At 39.7% G+C, this 19248-nt stretch overlaps 1 protein-coding gene and 1 pseudogene across 1 annotated transcript; both read right to left on the reverse strand.

The window, feature by feature from the left end:
- Window positions 1-5801: 5801 nt before the first annotated feature.
- LOC118817012 lies at window positions 5802-7184 on the reverse strand (annotated as a pseudogene).
- Window positions 7185-9965: 2781 nt separating this feature from the next.
- LOC118817139 (zinc finger protein 658B-like) lies at window positions 9966-18818 on the reverse strand. The gene is made up of 2 exons (XM_036583852.1): window positions 18721-18818; window positions 9966-11698 (listed from the first exon to the last, which is right to left on the reverse strand). The coding sequence occupies exon 2, from the start codon at window positions 11565-11567 to the stop codon at window positions 10029-10031; it is 1539 nt and encodes a 512-aa protein (XP_036439745.1). The 5' UTR covers window positions 11568-11698; window positions 18721-18818; the 3' UTR covers window positions 9966-10028.
- Between the last annotated feature and the right edge of the window lie 430 nt (window positions 18819-19248).

Here is a 19248-nt window from a genome sequence, read left to right on the forward strand (position 1 = left end):
ATTAAAACAAAGATCTTTTTCCTCAGTACATATCATTTATTGTTTGGAAACAAAGACACAAAAATGATATTTGTTCACCTTGTAAGAAAATAGCAGTTTAAAATAAGATGAAAAGATGTGAAACTTCACATTCATACAATAAATACTAAATTGCACTGCGATTCATAGAACTTTTTATCCTGCATGTTTTCTCATGGCTGATTTCCATACATATTAAATGTCTACTGAGACAGCATAGAAATATCAGGGCATGCAGTTATTTGACTTTATGACAATCTCTTTAAACCAGGGGGCTTAGCTCCACTCTTGGTGGGTGGCGTCCACCACAGTTTGGAAAGTCATCTATTGTTGAGCTGAATTCTGTTATAGCAAGAAAGCTACCAAACAGTGCTGGACTAAAACTTGCACACCCCTCACATCATACTCTTCTATTTAATTTCATCTAAAATGTTTCAAGATACAATGGATTTAGTTTAAATATAAGTTGAAAATGTGCAGATGGCACTATAAGCTACAGCTATACAGTAAATTCAAGGGGTTTTAAATAATAAAGCTGTAGTGTAAATTTCTTTAAGCAGAATGTGTTTCTTTTCTGTGTTTCTGTGACTTTGTGTTTATTTAAGAATTCACTGTAATATATTTTGATGGAGAAGTTCATACAACAGATAATCACTCATTCGGTTCTGGCAAAATGGATTTAGTGGAACATCAAATAACACTGCCTTTATAAAGAAGCACATATAAAGACCACAGTTGCTGCCACACATTTCTCTCAGAAAATGAGGGCATTGTGATAAAATTCATACTGTAAAGTCTATAATTCTTCCATATAATGCCAAATATTGGAAAACCATAATGTTTTGTATTTTAGCAAGAACATCAACAATTTCATGTTCATTTGATTTTAATAAGTCTAAGATTTTTACATTGATATTAATAATTTTTTGTCTAACAGATTGTGTCAAATTGAAAACAACAGTAGCCCAAAGTACAGAGCCTATATTAACTGGAATATCTACAGTGTTAAAACTCCACCAGTTTCTTTTAACTTTTGGAGCATCTGGCAGAATGTTTCTCTCTTTACAATATAAAATGCAAAGCTGTTGACTTGCAGATGTGGATGGGCAAATCAACACCTTTTTTCATTTACCTTTTCTTCTAAAAGAAAACCACAGTAGTCTTTGCAAGGGAGAACAGCACTATTTTTCTTCTTAACAAAAAAAAAAATCCCTGAAGCTGCTGGAGAAATAGAAGGTCTGATGAACCCTTGCCCCAAAGCCTTCTCTATGTAGGTGTTCATAGCACGCTCCTTCTCTGTGTTAAGGAATAAACGCAAGATTTAGGTAAGGTGGCATTCTCAAAAAGGTCTATCGCGCAATCAAAGGGACAGTGAGGAGGTAGTTCTGTGGCGTTACCTTTACTAAAAACGTCCTGAGGATCAGAGTGCTCATCAGGTATATTACAGATAATGTCAGTATCAGGGCTCTCAACTGAAATGGATCGAACAGGAATAGCAGGATAAGTAATGCAATTTACATGGCAGTACTCAGACCATGTGGTTATTTTACAGGTAGCCCAGGAGATGTGTGGATTATGTAGTTCTAACCAAGGGAGCCCTAAAATTACAGAAAACTCTGATGAGTCTAAGGCTGAAAAGAAAATCTGTTTGCTATATAGAGCACTATAGTCTAATTAATTCAGTTCTCCTAGTGATGACTCCAGTTCCTACAAGTTTTCCATCCAGAGCAGCAACATGCAAAGGGGTCTTCAGAGGTGTCACTGGAATTTGCAGTTAGTCCATTATCTGAATGAAGTTTCCTTCTGCTCCGGAATCAATCAGGGCTGAAACGACAGAAGAGGATTCTTTGTAATAACTGCAAACATAAAAAAAGATTTTGAAACCAATCCCTTTGTGGGAACACTCACCACATACTCCATGCGCTTTTCAGGGGGCGGTGCCAGAGGACTTGGTGGACGTGCTCGACACTCACATAGAACATGACCCATGCTGCCACAGTAGAAGCACAGTCCTTTTGGACGCGATGAAGCCTCTCCTCAGCTGAGAGGCAGGAGGTATCGCACTGCATCAATTCCTCAGGTACTTTGTCTTCACCAATTTAATTCTGTTCTTGGTGCTGGAACATTTACGGTTACGTAGGAGCTGGTCTAGACAAATAGCCAAAGAAATTAGTTCATCTAGGTTGATCACCCCTACAGGATAATTTGGAAAGTATTTCAGAATTCAGTCCTTGACGAAACATAACCAATAAAGCTGGCCCATTCCAGCCACTTCCAGCTGCCGATCTGAAACTGAATGTTTCCTTGGCAAAGCTTGGTCAAATGTTCACCACTGACTTTACTCTCATGAGGATAATCAAAAACTAGGCGGAACTCCTTCAAAAATTGTCCGTATGATAGAGTCTGAACCTTTGGCCAGATAGCGGTAACCCATTCTATTGCTCTGTCACAAAGGCGGGATGTGAAAAAAAAATCTTTGCCTAATCTGAGCTTGATGGAGAGTTGTTAAAAAAATGAGCATTGTAACAAAAATCCTCAGCATTTCTCAGGGTTACCATCAAACTTGCCTGGCTTGCTGAAAGAAAAAACTGAACTTGTAGACTCAACAGTGTGGGAGTATTAGCAGCGTTCTCACTCTTACTGGATGTACTTAGGGCTTGCAGTTGGGCTGTTAGTTCTTTAACATTAGCAACAAAATGGAGTAGTTGAGACTGCTGTTCAGCCTGCTACTGTGTAAGTAACTAATACGGAGTAACATCCGCTAATACCTATCGATGTTGTCCAAGCAAGTTACGTTGATTGGCGATAGCCTTTTGGAAAGCCTCATAGTCTGCTGTCTGCATTGTAGCTGAGGTACTGACCCAGTCAGACACATAAGGCATTATTGTAAACACGTTTGGCAAAACACAATGTTGTTGAACAGGCATGGGTCAAATCCAGAAAGGCCAAGAAACAAAAAAAGACAAACATAACAAACCAGGCAACCAGATCCAAAGGGCAAAAGGCAAAGTCAAAGAGTCCAAGGCAAGATCATAACAGACAAAGGGCAATTAAATAAAATGCTCAGTATTTCTCAAAAGTAGAAGCAATACCTCACAAAGTACCTAAGCTAAAAGCCAAGGCTTCATACTAACTCTAATGGATCACATGACAAGAGATACAGGTGGAAGAGATTAATTTTCGTGTGACTTCAAGCAATGATTGTAGTTCTGTGGAGTGTGATCAGTCACATGATCTCCCTGAGGGTTCTGGGAGATGGAGTTCCTGGCTTTAGAGCCGGAAGGATGCATGAAACCTGCACATGGGACTGCAGGAATCAAAGGTGGGAGACCCTAAAATAAACCTGCAAGAGGGAATTAAGGAATCAAAGCTGGTAGACACTAAACTACAACTGCCAGTGGGGTTGCAGGAATCAAAGTTGGGAGACACAAAAATATACCTGTCAGTTGGGCTGCAGGAACATTGCTAATAGACACTAAAATATACCTGCCAGGGGGCTGCAAGATCGAAACCTTGAAACACTAATATAAACTTGCCAGAGTGAATGCAGGAACAAAGCTGGCAGATGCTAAAATAAACTGTGAGACATTAAAATATAAATGCTGGAGGGGAGTTTGGCATGGCCACAAAGATACCCATGGAGAAAATTACCTCATGCCAACTACGAAGTAAGGTGGCGGATCTCTGATGTTGGTAGGCAGTTTTGCTTCCAAAGGCCCTGGACAATTTATTCCGAAACATATTATCACAGACTCCATCATGCAGCAGCAGAAATGAAGTCAAAACCTGACTGCCTCAGCCAGGAAGCTTAAACTGGGCCACAGTTTGGGACTTCCAGGAGGATGATGATCCAAAGAATGCCTCAAAAACAACACAAAAATGGTTTCTTAAAAACTAAATTAAGGTTTTGCCATGTTCACTCCAGTCCACTGACCTGAACTCCAAAGGACACCTGTGGGCTGACCTGTAGAGGAGAGTCCACAGTGTAGACCTCAAAATCTGAAGAATCTGTAGAAGTTTTGTATGGAGGAACGGTCTCAGATACTTTGCCATGTGTTCTCCATTCTCATTATCACAGTCGCATTGTAGGAGAAGACTCAGAGCTGTTATCTTTGCAAAGGAAGGCTGTACAAAGAATTAACTGAAGGGGTGCCATTAATTGTGGCACATACACATTTGAGGAAAATATTTATTTCCTGATAAGATTTGTTTTATTTAGTTCTTCTAATTCAAATGTTATATATGTGTTAATATTTTGAATGAAAAATCAAAAGAATCAGCAATACAGATTTTATTTTACAGCCTGTTTTGCTCATGTTTACCAGGGGTGCCAATATTTGTTGAGGGCACTGTGTAGCAGCAGGAAAAGGACCACGTCATTGATAGTTCTGATAACTCACATTCAGACGAGCAGTATAATTTGTGAAAAGTCAATTTGGCAAACATACAATAATATTACTACAATCTACAATATTTCTTATGCTAGAACATTCTATTTACATGAAAGAATATACATTTCAAAAAGAAGAAAAATAAAAAAATATTTTGATTATACAATTCTTTACAGGCTATTAAGAATACACTATTAATGCTGGAATTACATCCTCTGTCTGACCACTAAAAGAAAACATTTGTTTTTTGTAGACTTAAGTCTTCTAAATGAAGAAAAATAAAGAGGAAAAAAAGAATAAAAACATCAAATTCAATGTTATATGAGATGACACAGACAGCCCGCACGTTCCGGCCAGATTACCTTGGCGATCACAAAATCCTCCTAGCAGTCGGATCTGCACTGCGGACTTCAGCGTTAACGGCCCTAAACAGTCTACCGCATAGCAGACTCAGAACACATTTGGGCCAGATCTCATTTAAAATTTTCCCCTCCCCTTTCTCCCACTTAGTCATATGCAGTCGTCAGTTTAATGCGTAAAGTTTGCTGCTGAATTCTGAAGTAAGTCTTATTTTATATTTTAAATATTTGCACATGTATTAGAATTACAATCGGGTATTATGTGTGAGTTGGGGAACTGGGAAGACACGGATGTCTCTCTTTTATGTTGACTAGACCATGTTGCAACAATTAGCATTATTATTGTCTATATATGTATATCTGCTGATATGTTCAGAAGCATCAGGAGGTGCATTTACAAAGATACTAAAAGTACTACTACTAGTACTACGACTACTACTTCTACTGATAATAATAATTGTTCTTGCAATTTTTAGATAGTTCCTGACTCTGAAGCACAGTAGGTAATATGAGTTTTTTCTTTTTTGGCAAAAATAGAAGAATAGGAAAAAAGAAGAAGAAAAGAATAATAGCGCAGTTCACTTAAAGTTGTGTTTGTTGTTGTGTCTCATCTTTTATATATTGAATTAACTTCAATATTTGTAAGTACTCATGAGTTATTGAATTTTTTTAATTGGTTAATTTATTTTTTTACATATTTTACTCAGCTTGACAAGCAAAGAAGCTTAATGGTAGAGTGCAAATACAAATGATTTTAGTCATGATTTTACATTAACATAAACGTCTTTGATTATCATTAATTTCAAACACATTTTGCCTCTCCACCAGGTCCTGATGGAGAGCCAGCTTCTTATACCGATTTGGGCCAACCAATGTATTGGTCAGACTCTAAACTGGACAGTAATCCCAGTACTCCTCTGGTAGCAGACTCGGTCTTATCATGTATTTTCAGTGTTTAATTATAATAGCTATTTTGTGAATGCAGACCACGCCTTGGTAAATGAAATAATGAGAGGAGGGGAACTCTGAGGAATTTTGAATTCAGTACGGCTTCTGTGGGTCACGAGAAGGCCGACCCCCAAAAACTCCAGATTAAATGGAGGCCAGCCATTGTATGTAGCCGTGGTAAGCTTGTGAAGACCATCATCTGAGCAGTTGAACCGTATGATGGGGGAGCCCTTGGCAAGTAGCAGAAGAAGCTGCTCCGATTCTGAAGGAATGAGCAGAAAATCGCTCTGGAGGGTAACCGGATAATGAGAGTACTAGGCATAAGAGTTTGTGGAACCAGCAATGGGAGACAACAGAGTCCGGTTTCTGTGATGAAAAGTGGGTCTGACTCCTAGGCATTTTGATAGAGCCTGAGTAGGAGTAGCAGTGCCAGAGGTTCATATGGGCTGAGATAAGAGTTAATTTTAAAGAAGTACAGAGGAACGCTTTTACCAAATTGGTTTTGTTCTGGTCAGTTGGAGGATGGAGTCCAAATATGGACATGAAAATGAGAGAGAGAGAGTCAGCAATAGCATTCGAATGGCCTGGGATGTGAATGGCGTGAAGAATAAATTGATGTTGGACTGAGTGCCGAGTAAGACAACGTAGGAATGGCATGAGTGTTAAGGATTTAGAACGTCCTTTGTTGACTGTATGAACAACTGTGGAGTTGTCGGAGTGGATGAGAATCTGTCTTGTCCATTCATGTCACCAAAGGAGTGCAGCAATGATGACCAGGTAGAGTTCCCACAAGGCAGAGAAATCGCCTGATTCAAGAGAAATCAAAGCAAACTCTGAAGGCCAAGGAGAAGACCAGCGGCCACCGTAGAAGCCATCGAAGCCCATCAAGGGAGCTGCATTGGTGAATAGTTGCAGATCTTCAGGGACTAGGATAGCGTCTTCATAGAAGAAAGAGATGCCATTCCAGTGCTGGAGAAGGAAGAGCCAGAAGCTGAGTTCTGAGATACATGCATCATCCAAGGAGAGGCGGTGTTGGAGTGAGGGAACAAATTCTGACAGGGCAGCAGTAATGCATTCCAGCTTATCGGGTGGAAGGGAAGCCTGGAACAAGACTGAATCTAGCTGAATGCCAAGGAACTCGGGAGACGTAGATGGACCCACTGACTTCTCGGGAGAGAGGGGGGCACCGAGACGCTGAAATGCAGAGGAGAGGGTACAAAGGCCATACGCAGGTGGGAAGGAAAGGGGAGACCACCATGAGGAAGTCATCAAGGAGGTAGAGTACATGGGGTAGTCTGCAAACATTCAGCAGGAACCAACAGAAGGCTTCAGCCAGGGTGTCGAACATCTTGGGGCTGCTCTTGCAGTCGAAGGCGAGACGAACTGTAAATCTGCCTTCCCAGCAAACTTCACTTGATGGATGGTTCTGAGGAGCCATGAGGGGCAGACAAATCGATGATGAGACGTTTCTTGCCAGAAATTTTACAAGTGGCAACGCTGACAGGATTGACAAGATAAGTGGAGAAGGGAGGAGAAGTGAAAGGGCCGATCATAAAACCTTCCGAAACTTCTTTGGCCAAAAGGGAAGACACGACATCAGGCTCAGACAGAGCAGAGAGGAGGTTGCGACACGAAAGGGAAGAGGCAGGAAGCACAGCGAGTCCTGGAGAAAAGCTGAATACAAGGTCATCTAGCAAATAAGAGATGAAGGAATGATCAGGATGGAGGGAGAGGTCAGCAGCGAGAGCAGAGGCATTGACAGGAATTGCTTTTCCCCAAGGAAAAGCAGAAGCCTGCGGCTGTCGCAGGAACTGGAAGTCATGAAGATAGGGGCGCAGTGGGAGCAGAGCTTACGGCAGGGCAGCGAGTGGGAAGGGGTGGAGTAACGAGAGTGCAGGAGGAAGCAGGGTGAGACGGGCAACCTCAGAGCTCACAGGAGAGAGCAGTTTGACCAGCGAATACATGACAGTAGAGCTCAAGACCCAGGTAGCCCCAATATGTAGAAATGTTCCACTGCTGAAGACGGGCTCATGCACGGGCCGAGAACAGACGATGGTAATCACAGAAACCTGACCCTCCAAATCGAACGGCGAGGTCTAAGATGATTGAAAGATAGTCATCTAGACTATCGAAGAGACCTTGGAGAGTTGCTGCGCACCATACAAGAGCTGCCATGGCAAGATGAGGAAGCCAAGGCATCAGGCATGTTAGGAACCGCAATGACGGACTTGAGCCTGGGTGCAGGACGTGCGGATTCCTGGGATGAAAGATGCTGGCTATCACCAAAGAGGTCGTCATCGGATGCGACAACGTCGAGGTCCATGACAAGACGACAGCAGGTGAGTAGCATGAAGCAGGGTCGGTGCGAAATTTCATCATGAGTATAGGAAGCTGGATTTGAGAAGGAGTTTTAGGTGTGGTCTTTCCTCAAACTTCAGTTATGTCATAACTCCATTTCAATTTCGGTGTACATATCAAAAATCAAATTAATCACTAGACTCAATTAACACAACTCAATTAACAATATAATCGATAGTGACAGCCGTGTTTTCAGTAAAGTTATGAACATGCTGTGTACGGGAATACAGTTAAGACAACAGGTTTGGTTCCTGACTTCTTGCTGATGTTGGCTGAAGCAGAAACTCGATGAAAAGTGTACATAATGAGCTTCCTTAATGACAGCTTTGGAAATGTTATGCTAACACATTCACCTATTAATTCACTATGTTTTGTTTATTTGTATTGGTCATAAAGATTCAGTTCACCATTCAGCTGTCAAACACAGCAATGATGAACTGCAAGCATTTTAAGTTATCTGAATTCCAGCATTTGGATTAGGGCCCAATGGATATATAAATTGTGACATACCAGTAATGATTTGTTAAGAGGCTAGTAATTACATTAACACTTAACAAAATTGGCTGGAATCATTTTATACTGTAGTATTTTATATTGTTTGAACTAACTTTTCAAAAAATGCTGTGTTGAAAACATGATGTTCAATAAATCTTTTTCCTTTTAGAATTCACTTTGCTGAAAACATTCATAATTTAATGATTTGTGAATAATTATGTGGCATATGGAACTGTTACTGACTCTTTACATTTTACATTTAAGGCATTTGGCAGACACTTTTATCCAGAGCAACTTACAATTTCATCCTTTTTATACAGGCAGGCGAAGGTAGTGTTAGGAGTCTTGCCCCAGGACTCTCATTGGTATAGTGTAGAGTGCTTGCCCAGGCTGGAGATTGAACCCCAGACTACAGTGTAGAACCACGACTCTGGAATGGATCTGGTGCAAATGCAATAAATCAGGGCAGGACTCATTTCAGAGACAGCTGCTAGTATCAACTTGAGCTTGAACCTCTTCTGAACAGGGTCCATTTCACATTTGGGTAAAGCAGTTCCATTATTTGGCCGTTGTGCAAAAAGACACCAGGCCAGCTCTGCTTTGAGGATCCGGACTGGATGCGGTACCACATTTGGCCCTAATCAGACACAGTGTACATTTATTGTCTGGGTAACTAAATCTTAGTTAGCTTTTGACAGTTTCTAATAGGGAGCAACATATTCATGACAACTCACAAGGAAAACCCTTTCAATAACTGAAATTTCTGAAACCAAAAAAAAAATAATTCAATGATTCAGCTACTGCATGGCACTGTGGACATGACAGAAGCAGAGTCTTTCAGGAAAATCCATTTCTCTGTTTCAGAGCATAGCATGGGCATGATTCTTGAACTCTCTGGGTGGTCATCAAGAGTTCTTGCCTTTAGGGGTAGTTCTAAATTAATAATAATTTGAGAAGGTAGCTATTAAATCTTAGAGGTTTACATCATATCATGGCTTACTTCACACAAAAGGGAAAACATGTAGATGTAGGTAAACATGTTCACAAAAACACACATTACCTCACATGGAAAGGCTTAATTAAACAAAAGCTTCAAGAATGAAGCAGCAGGCTGAGAGAGAGAGGGAGAGAGAGAAGGATGAACCATTGCATCAGAAACACTGTACCAGCTTAGATCAACTACCCTAGAAAGTAAAGAGTCTTATATTATTGAATGTAGAGCTTCTTGATTTTTATATACGTATAATACATATAAAACACATTTTGGGGGAATCTAAAGTACCACATCATTGTGTGTATGAGCTTGACGTTGTTCAGTACAGGAAAACACAATGATTATGTTTTACAAAAAGGGTAAATCAACAAGAGATGGTTTTCCTCTAAAAATATTTTGAAATCTGACCTACAATTACCGTTTCCTCCAAACGTTTACTCCCAGAATGTGTTAAGGTTACACTTATTACTCCTGGTTTTCACCACAGCTCTTAGCGCACTTGTGTGTCTTTACAGTCTTTGAAAACCTGAAACTCTGTCCACACTCTGAGCAGTGATACGGTTTCTCTCCTGTGTGGACGCGCTGGTGCTGTCGGAGAGTGCTCTGTTCAGTAAAACTCTTCCCACACTCTGAGCAGTCATACGGCTTCTCTCCCGTGTGAATGCACTGGTGTGTTTTGAGATGACCCTGTTGATTAAAACTCTTCCCACACTCTGAGCAGTGATATGGTTTCTCTCCTGTGTGAATGCGCTGGTGTGTTTGGAGATTACTCTGTGTAGTAAAACTCTGTCCACACTCTGAGCAGTGATACGGTTTCTCTCCTGTGTGGACGCGCTGGTGTATTTTGAGACTACTCTGTGTAGTAAAACTCTTCCAACATGCTGAGCAGTCATATGGCTTCACTCCTGTGTGAATATGCTGGTGCTGTTCAAGATTACTCTTTTGACTAAAACTCTTCCCACACTCTGAGCAGTGATACGGTTTCTCTCCTGTGTGGACGCGCTGGTGTATTTTGAGACTACTCTGTGTAGCAAAACTCTTCCAACATGCTGAGCAGTGATACGGTTTCTCTCCTGTGTGAATGTGCTGGTGCTGTTCAAGATTACTCTTTTGACTAAAACTCTGTCCACACTCTGAGCAGTGATACGGCTTCTCTCCTGTGTGAATGCGCTGGTGTGTTTGGAGATTACTCTGTTTAATAAAACTCTTCCCACACTCTGAGCAGTGATACGGCTTCTCTCCTGTGTGAATGCGCTGGTGTATTTTGAGTTTACTCTGTCTAGCAAAACTCTTCCCACAGTCTGAGCACTGATGGGGCTTTTCTCCCGTGTGAATGCGCTGGTGCTGTCGGAGAGTGCTCCGTTCAGTAAAACACTTCCCACACTCTGAGCAGTCATACGGCTTCTCTCCTGTGTGAATGCGCTGATGTGTTTGGAGATGACTCTGTTTAATAAAACTCTTCCCACACTCTGAGCAGTGATACGGTTTCTCTCCTGTGTGGACGCGCTGGTGTATTTTGAGGGTACTCTGTGTAGTAAAACTCTTCCAACATGCTGAGCAGTGATATGGCTTCACTCCTGTGTGAATGTGCTGGTGCTGTTCAAGATTACTCTTTTGACTAAAACTCTTCCCACACTCTGAGCAGTGATATGGCTTCTCTCCTGTGTGGATGCGCTGGTGTATTTTGAGTTTACTCTGTCTAGTAAAACTCTTCCCACACTCTGAGCAGTGATACGGCTTCTCTCCCGTGTGAATGCGCTGGTGCTGTCGGAGAGTGCTCCGTTCAGTAAAACTCTTCCCACACTCTGAGCAGTCATACGGCTTCTCTCCCGTGTGAATGCGCTGGTGTGTTCTGAGATGACTCTGTTTAGTAAAACTCTTCCCACACTCCAAGCAGTATTGATTTCTCTCGTTGCTGTGTTCCTGTGTTTGTGTGTGAGATATGTTCATGTGAGGGGTACCAAATGACATTTGCAAAGTACCAGAACGTCTTCTGGATGCCATATTCTTATATAATCACCTGTTTCAGCAGCTTAACTTTCCGCTTGGTGGAATGTCCTGTGGTGTCTAAAGAAGCACACTTAAGCTGAGTAGGAAAGTGCAGGAGAAAACTTGAAACAGGACATCATTCATTTCTGGAAAAAAAAAAAAGAAAATGTAAAACTTAATTTGCAATGCAACAAAACTAGTCTAATCCAAATCAAGAATTACATCAACCGGCAGAAAGTGTAAGGAACTTCCATCTGACGAGAAATTACTCAAACTCCGTAAATACACGCATAGACCACTGAAGTCATGTCACTATGCAGATACTAGCTACATTGCATTTCTTCTTAGCTAAAATGACTGGGATTATTCAAAAACCACCACCATTACATACTGTGGTAAACAAAGTGATCCCAAACTCAATATGCTTTATTCTATGTACAACTGTCATATTTTTCCCACTGAACGTAACTGGATCCTCTGCTTTGCAAGGTCATTAAAGAGCTGAGATAAGAATTTTGCTGTATGTGTATTTTTTTGCTAAGTTCTCAGTGCTTATTTTCTTATTAGGCCTTAATCCAAGTCATGTATAGACAGTTTCAGAGCAAAATAAATTGTGGTCTTTCAAAACTTCTAGGGGGTTTACACCATGGACTTATTTGAAACTATAGGTAATTGACACTTACAAAACAGAAAAAAAATATAAAATTAATCAGAACGCTTCCTGCTTATAAACGTTCGGTGTTTGAAATGGCCTTAAGCAATGAACCGTAAGGACAACTATTGAAAGTTCTGGAAGACCAAGAAATATCTTTTGAAAAATGCTAGTAGACTGGCCAGTTAGGCAAAGCAAAACCCTCCACCTCACTGCCATAGACCTGTTGGAAGATTTGCTTGGCATGGCAACAGTGATGCACTGGCATACTGTGTAGTACTATGCACAAGTATCACCAACATGGAAAGATTATCAGATTTTAACATTTCTCAATGCAAGATGTCCATGTAGGTCAAGGCCAGAAACCACTGTTGAATGTGTAACCCCTCTGTATCTGAACATAACACCAGTGACAGTGACTGTTATAGCGATGACATCATAGACAATTCGACCTTAAAAATTCCTTTCATAAAAGATATTGTATTTTAACTATAATATTAATTACTGTAAATTAACATCAAATGCAATAGTTTGATGAAATTCATACACATTAAAACCGCTTTTGCTACAAATGTGTGCAACCTTTGAATCTTCAGACAGGACTGCATGAGAAACGGTCATTCTGCTGTGTTAAATATAGCCAAATGGGCTCAGGAGTATTTCAGAAAATTGTTATCACTTAACACAGTCAACTGCAGTATCAACAAGTGCAACTTGAAACTCTATTATTATGCAAGGAAAAAGCCACACATCAATTCTATGAAGAAACACTGCCAAGTTCTCTGGGCCCGAGCTCATCTCAGATGGTCTCAAAGAAATGTGTGCTGTGCAGATGAGTCCATGTTTCAGCTGTGTTTTGTGAAAAAATGGAGTTTTTCATGCCCAAGAATAAAGCATCAAGACTTTTTATCAGCAAAAGGTCCAAAAGCCAAGATCTCTCATGGTATGGGGCCATCAGTGCCAACGGTGTGAGTGACTTGCATACATGTGAAGGTACCATTGACGCAGAGGAGTGTATCAGAACATCAAGACAATGTCTTCTCTTAGGAAGCCCATGATTATTTCAGCAAGACAATGCCAGGCCTCATTCTGCATTTGCTACAACAGCATGGCTGCGTAGACATAGAGTGTGTGTGCTTGAATGGCCTGTCTGCAGTCCGGATCATTCCTGTATTGAAAGTGTATGACATATAATGAATAGGAGCATCAGGCAACAACAACCACAGACTGTTGAGCATCAAGTCTTGTATCAAGCAAAAACAATTAGTACAATTTCAATTAGTACCATTGTACAATTATGAAGGTACTATGGTACAATTAGTACCATCAGTTCCCAAATGATTAAAAAATTGTAATTAAAAAGAAAGGTGATATAACAGTGCTAAAAAGGCCTCTTTCCCAACTTTTTAGTATGCTGCAGGAATTAAATTCTGAACGTATTTATATTTTCAAAAATACAGTTGGACAAAGTTAATCAGTGACAACATTTGAAGTCTTTTCTTTGTACTATTCTGAGTTAAATAAAGAGAATTAACAAATCCCTTTGTTGTTTTTACAAGATGTCCTACCTTTCTGAAGCTGTTGTTTGTAGTAAACTCAGCAAATAAATGGTAACATTGTATTAAATATATATGAACATGAATTTGTTTGCTCCATGCTAATGTTGCATTTACTTTCATTTGAAAAATGAACAAAAGTGTAATTTATAATTTACCTAAAACATTCCTAAACCTTCACATACAACTGTATGAAGGGAGATCCACATTGTGTTTTTTCTGTAGTTCTATTGTTTTCTGTGTTAAACATAAAGGAAAAATTGAACCATCATTAGCTTATCTGTGGTTTAGAGTTTAACCTGAGTTTAAACCTGAGAAAGTGGGTTCTTAAACTTCACTACTGTGTTCTCCGCAGCTGTGGATTAAACTAAACCCAAATATGGTGTCACCTAACACACATCACACATCTGCCACTAGATGGTGGTGTATATCAGGTTTAACTGAGGTTTATCTTAAACCTGCTAAAGTCTTAGATTTACCGAAATTTGAGACCAGATTATTGTAATTGAAATGCATTTGTCAGTTCAGATATTTTATTATTGTATATTTAAACCCATACACCTTGCACCAAAATGCTTTGTGGTCTTGATGCACGGCCTGCATCAAGATGGCGCCTCATGAGTGGCAGCCTGCTGCGGCAGCTCCAGCTCACTTTGAGCTTTTTTCTTACTTTCTGTAGTTTTCTCCTTTTCTTTTTTAAGTATTTATACTTTCTGATTGTTTGCCAAGGGTTTTTGCACTATAGACACCAAACTTGTACAGTTTGCCCTGGTCCTTGCTCTACTTTTTTCTCTGTTCATGACCACGTCTGGAGATCCCGTACAGAGCCCTATTGTTTACAGTAGGGATCAGCTGTATGTTCTAACGCTGATGCTGCCTGCGACACCTTGCACGCAGCTGTAAGCAGGCTGCAGACACAGCACCCACAGGCCCTCATTCTGATCTCTGGGGACTTTAACCATGATTCTCCATCCTCCACTCTGACAAATTTCACACAGTATGTAACATGTCACACCAGAGACAATACAATACTGTATCTGTTTTATGCCAACACCAAGGAGGCATATAACTCATCACCTCTCCCTCCCCTTGGAAAATCAAATCATAACTTGGTTCATCTTCTGCGTGTGAACAAACCACTTGTACATGGGGGAGCCAACTGTCACCTGCACAGTGAAGAAATGGTCTCTGAAAGAAGTGAAGAGGCTCTGAAAGACTGTTTTGACACAGCTGTGTCGGAGGAACTGTGTGATCCTTATAGAGAGGACATTCTCACACACTGTATAACTGACTATATAAACTTTATGTAATAAACGTGTACGAGGGAACATTCAGAGTGAGCTGTCCAATCTTATCCATAAAGGGCCGGTGTGGCTGTGTTTTTATTCTAACAATGCAGGAGCTCACATGATCAGTTAATTGAGGACTGAGACCAAATGATTAGAGAAGAGTCATGTGTGGTCCTGCTGGTTTAGAATGAAAACCAGGAGCCACAGTGGCACTTTGTTAATCAGATTGGACACCATTGTTTTAGAGAAATTACACTCTTCAGATGTCTGGTACCTATCACCACCACTATGAACAATTCTGACTCTAAATTTCTCAAGAACGAAGCGTTTTAGAACAAACCACACTGAATGACTCTGTTCACATCTTAACCATTTAATAATGCAGATTTTTTTTTAAAAAATGGGTGAATTCCTCTTTAAGTACTGCTACAGTGAGGCAGATGGGGATGCCAAAGCCCAGGATATCAGAGAACTTCCCCATGACCTCCAACAAGAAAGGATGGATATAAGGACAAAACCAGAAGGTGTGACGGTAACTGTCAACATGTCACTGTGTATGTTTTGCAAGTTGAGCTCACACGATTGTTCTATATCTGCAGTCCATTTTTCAACTGGAAATGATCTTGTGATGTGTGTGTGTGTGTGTGATAATATTTTCTGAGAATTAAGGCTGTGTAGTTCTGAGCAGAAGTTCCTAATGTTGATGATTTTCTTTATAACTCCTACGAGCTGTATATATACTAAAAGTAACAGTGATCTGGAATTGTCTTAAATAGTATAAAATCAGATCCACAAGTATTTAAACAGTGATTTTTTTTTGTAATTTTGCCTTGGTACTCCAGCACAATGGAACTGAAATGAAGCAGTCAATATGCGACTGAAGTTCAGATTCTTAGCTTTAATTCAAGGAGTTTTGCAAAAATACTGCAAAAATATTACACAGTCCCTCCATTTTCACTCCTCAGATGTAACTGGAGTAGTTGTTTTTTAATGTTAGTTTATCAAATTACATTTTGAGCCGGTGAAAATGGAGGAACTACATAAAAATGGCTGTAATGTCTAAAACGTTAATGCAATAATTTTGCTAAAGCATTTGAATTAAAGATAAAAGTCTAAACTTCAATCAAATCATGACTGCTTCATTTCAAATCCATTGTGTTGGTGTACAGAGGCAAAATTAAAATTAATTGTTCAAATACTTACGAACCTGACTAGATACATCTACAGCTTTAGGCACTCACCCTTTATAAAGGCGATACCTAAATCTCTGCAGAAAATCAGTTTCTGTATCTTGAAAACTCGGTCTTTGAATCTGCATCTATGCAAAACAATCATAAATCACTTGTAAGTCCATATACAGCTGCAAAAGTTTGGCCACCCCTGGTCAAAATTTCTGTTACTGTGAAAAACTAAGTGAGTAAAAGATGACCTGATTTCTAAAAGCCATAAAGTTAAAAGATGGCAATTCTTTAATATTTTAGGCAAGATTACTTGCATGATTTACAGTTTCAAAGTAACCAAAAAGTGTCTAAAGCAAACATTTAGGCACGCTGCATGGTCAGAACTTGGTAACACCTCCTTTGGCAAGTATCACAGCTTGTAAATGAGTCTTTTAATTGTTGTTTGGGGGATTTTTTACCCATTCTTGCTTCTAAAAGGCTTTCAGTTCTGTGAGATTCTTGGGGAGTCTAGCACACACTGCTCTTCTGAGGTCCAAACCCAGATTTTGGATGATGTTTAGGTCATTGCAAAACCTTCAGCTTGTGCCTCTTGAAGTAGTCCACTGTAGATTTTGTGGTGTGTTTAGGATCATCTTCTTTTCATCTTCAGTTTTTTTTTACAGATGGTATGGTGTTTGCTGTCAGAATTTGCTGGTGTTTAACTGAATCCATTCTTCCCTCTACCAGTGAAATGTTCCCAGTGCCACTGGCTGTAACACAAGCCCAAAGCATAATTGATCCACCTCTGTGCTAAACAGTTGGAGAGGTGTTCTTTTCATGAAATCCTGCACACTTTTTTTCTCCAAACAAGTTCTATTTTAACTTCATTTCTAAAATGCATTAGGGTGGTTTTGATGGTGCTCTGCAAATTTCTGATGCTGAACGTTGTGGTGAGGATACAGGAAAGGTTTTCTTTTGATGATTCCTTCATGAAGGTCATGTTTGTGTAGGTGTTGCTGCACAGTAGAATAACACACTGATCTTGCTTAAAACATAGAAAAGAATGTTTCATCATTAATTTTATGCCTTTCAGAGATCAGTTCATCTTCTACTCATTTAACTATTCCCATTAACAGATAAGTTGACCAGCGGTGCCCTAACTTGTCATTTAGCACAAAATAGGGCTACAGGACACCGTTTCAGCATCGTCATCACAAGTGGCACATCCAACACCGATGAATCTGTATTTAATTGTACTGAAGTACTGTTTGCTGTTAAGACCACAAAGATCTGCACGAAGAATAACTCCATCATGAATACGACTACCCGCCCCATCACATCTGAACTCGACCATCAAGCTCTCCCACACTACATCCCCCTAGAACAAACCCCCCAGAACAAACCCCCCAAACAGACCACCTCAAACACCCACCATAGACACTCCTACCCGCTCTTGATCTACCAGCCATTGATGTTCACCCCACCTAGACATTCACAGCTCTCAGGAAGCACTTCATATTGTTCTAGAACAAACTACTATTTATTCTCCACGTTTGTACATATAATGGACTCTTTCATATTTGATGATGAAATTGATAGACTTTGTTTATATTTAGCTACACTAGCTAGAATCCATTACTAACAACAGCTATTATCCCAAACTGTTAGCCGGCTAACATAAAGCAGCTGTCTGAATCACATTTACCAGAGATTTTATACTCATGTCTTCAAAAGGCTGATTCTACAGACAATAAACTACCAACAATGTAATTTCTCTGACATCAGCTTAGTATAAACAGCTATTTGTGTTTAAGTTCACCTCTTTAATAAAAGGTCCCAAAACACAGTGAATTTCACATGATTCACAATTTACTGAAAGAACATCTGAAAGTCAATATATGCAATTCATGTCATTATAAAACACCATGAATCTGTAAAGTAGAGGATCAGATTCAACCTTAAAAGACTCATAACAGCCAGAAGACATCACTAGATTGGCTGAGTTATTTGCTACTGAATAAACACTAATTTTAAGATTATACATATAATCAGCATTATAATCAGCATCATAATCCATATGCTACAAATAAATACAAAAAAAGAATAATCACTTAATCACATGATCAGCTGCTGCAGCCAGTGTATAACCCCACTTTAAACTTTGTGTATTCTTATAAAAACACCTCCATATCATACACAGAAAGGGAAAAGCCACATCTGCGGCTCCTCAGACATACAGCCCATTTACAAACCACCATCTGAGACACCCAAACACACAAATTAAGATATTTACATTAACTATCTGAATATTTCAGACGGTAGACATTAATAAACACAGCGTGAAGAAACACATAAGTTCCCCAAACCCGATCACAGCAGCTCCTCCTCTAAATCACTGCAGCGATGATGAGCAGCGTTTCCATCAATGAGGCTCTAACAGACATTTAAAGACCCTCATCAGTCAGTTACACCGACATATAAGGACTGAAATCAGCTTAAAGCAGCACTTACAGCTCTTTAATCTCAGACTGAGTCTCCGTTTCAGAGTCTCCCCCAAACACAACGCTGTGTGGAGACAACAACAGTAGCGAGCGGAGTCCGACCACAACCGGAAGTGTTTTTCAAAATAAAAGTTTCTAGCGCTAAATACGTTTTGGTTTATATTAATAATAAATATGCATGTTAATAATTCACTTTCTAAAAATGTTATAAAACACTTTATGTTTTTACATTAAACAAGCGTCACCGCACATGTAAGAGTCTCTCATACTATGAGTTTGAAATGCCTTATAGCCTATTGCTGTTATATGAATAAAGGATGGACATATTTTGTCTATTGTTTGTTTTTTCGTTGTTATTATTATTGTGTAACTATTTTATCTGTGGTTGTGTGTGTTTTTATATCAGGTTATATACTTTCTAAATATTACATAAACATCTGATACATGCTGTTCAATGTCTTACAGTTTACTATTAATTTTATAAGCAAATAACTAAAATGTCATTGAAAATCTGGAGATATGCTACTAACCAAACAAT

The sequence above is a fragment of the Colossoma macropomum genome, unplaced genomic scaffold (genome assembly GCF_904425465.1).
Source record: "Colossoma macropomum unplaced genomic scaffold, Colossoma_macropomum, whole genome shotgun sequence".
Taxonomy (NCBI): Eukaryota; Metazoa; Chordata; class Actinopteri; order Characiformes; family Serrasalmidae; genus Colossoma; species Colossoma macropomum.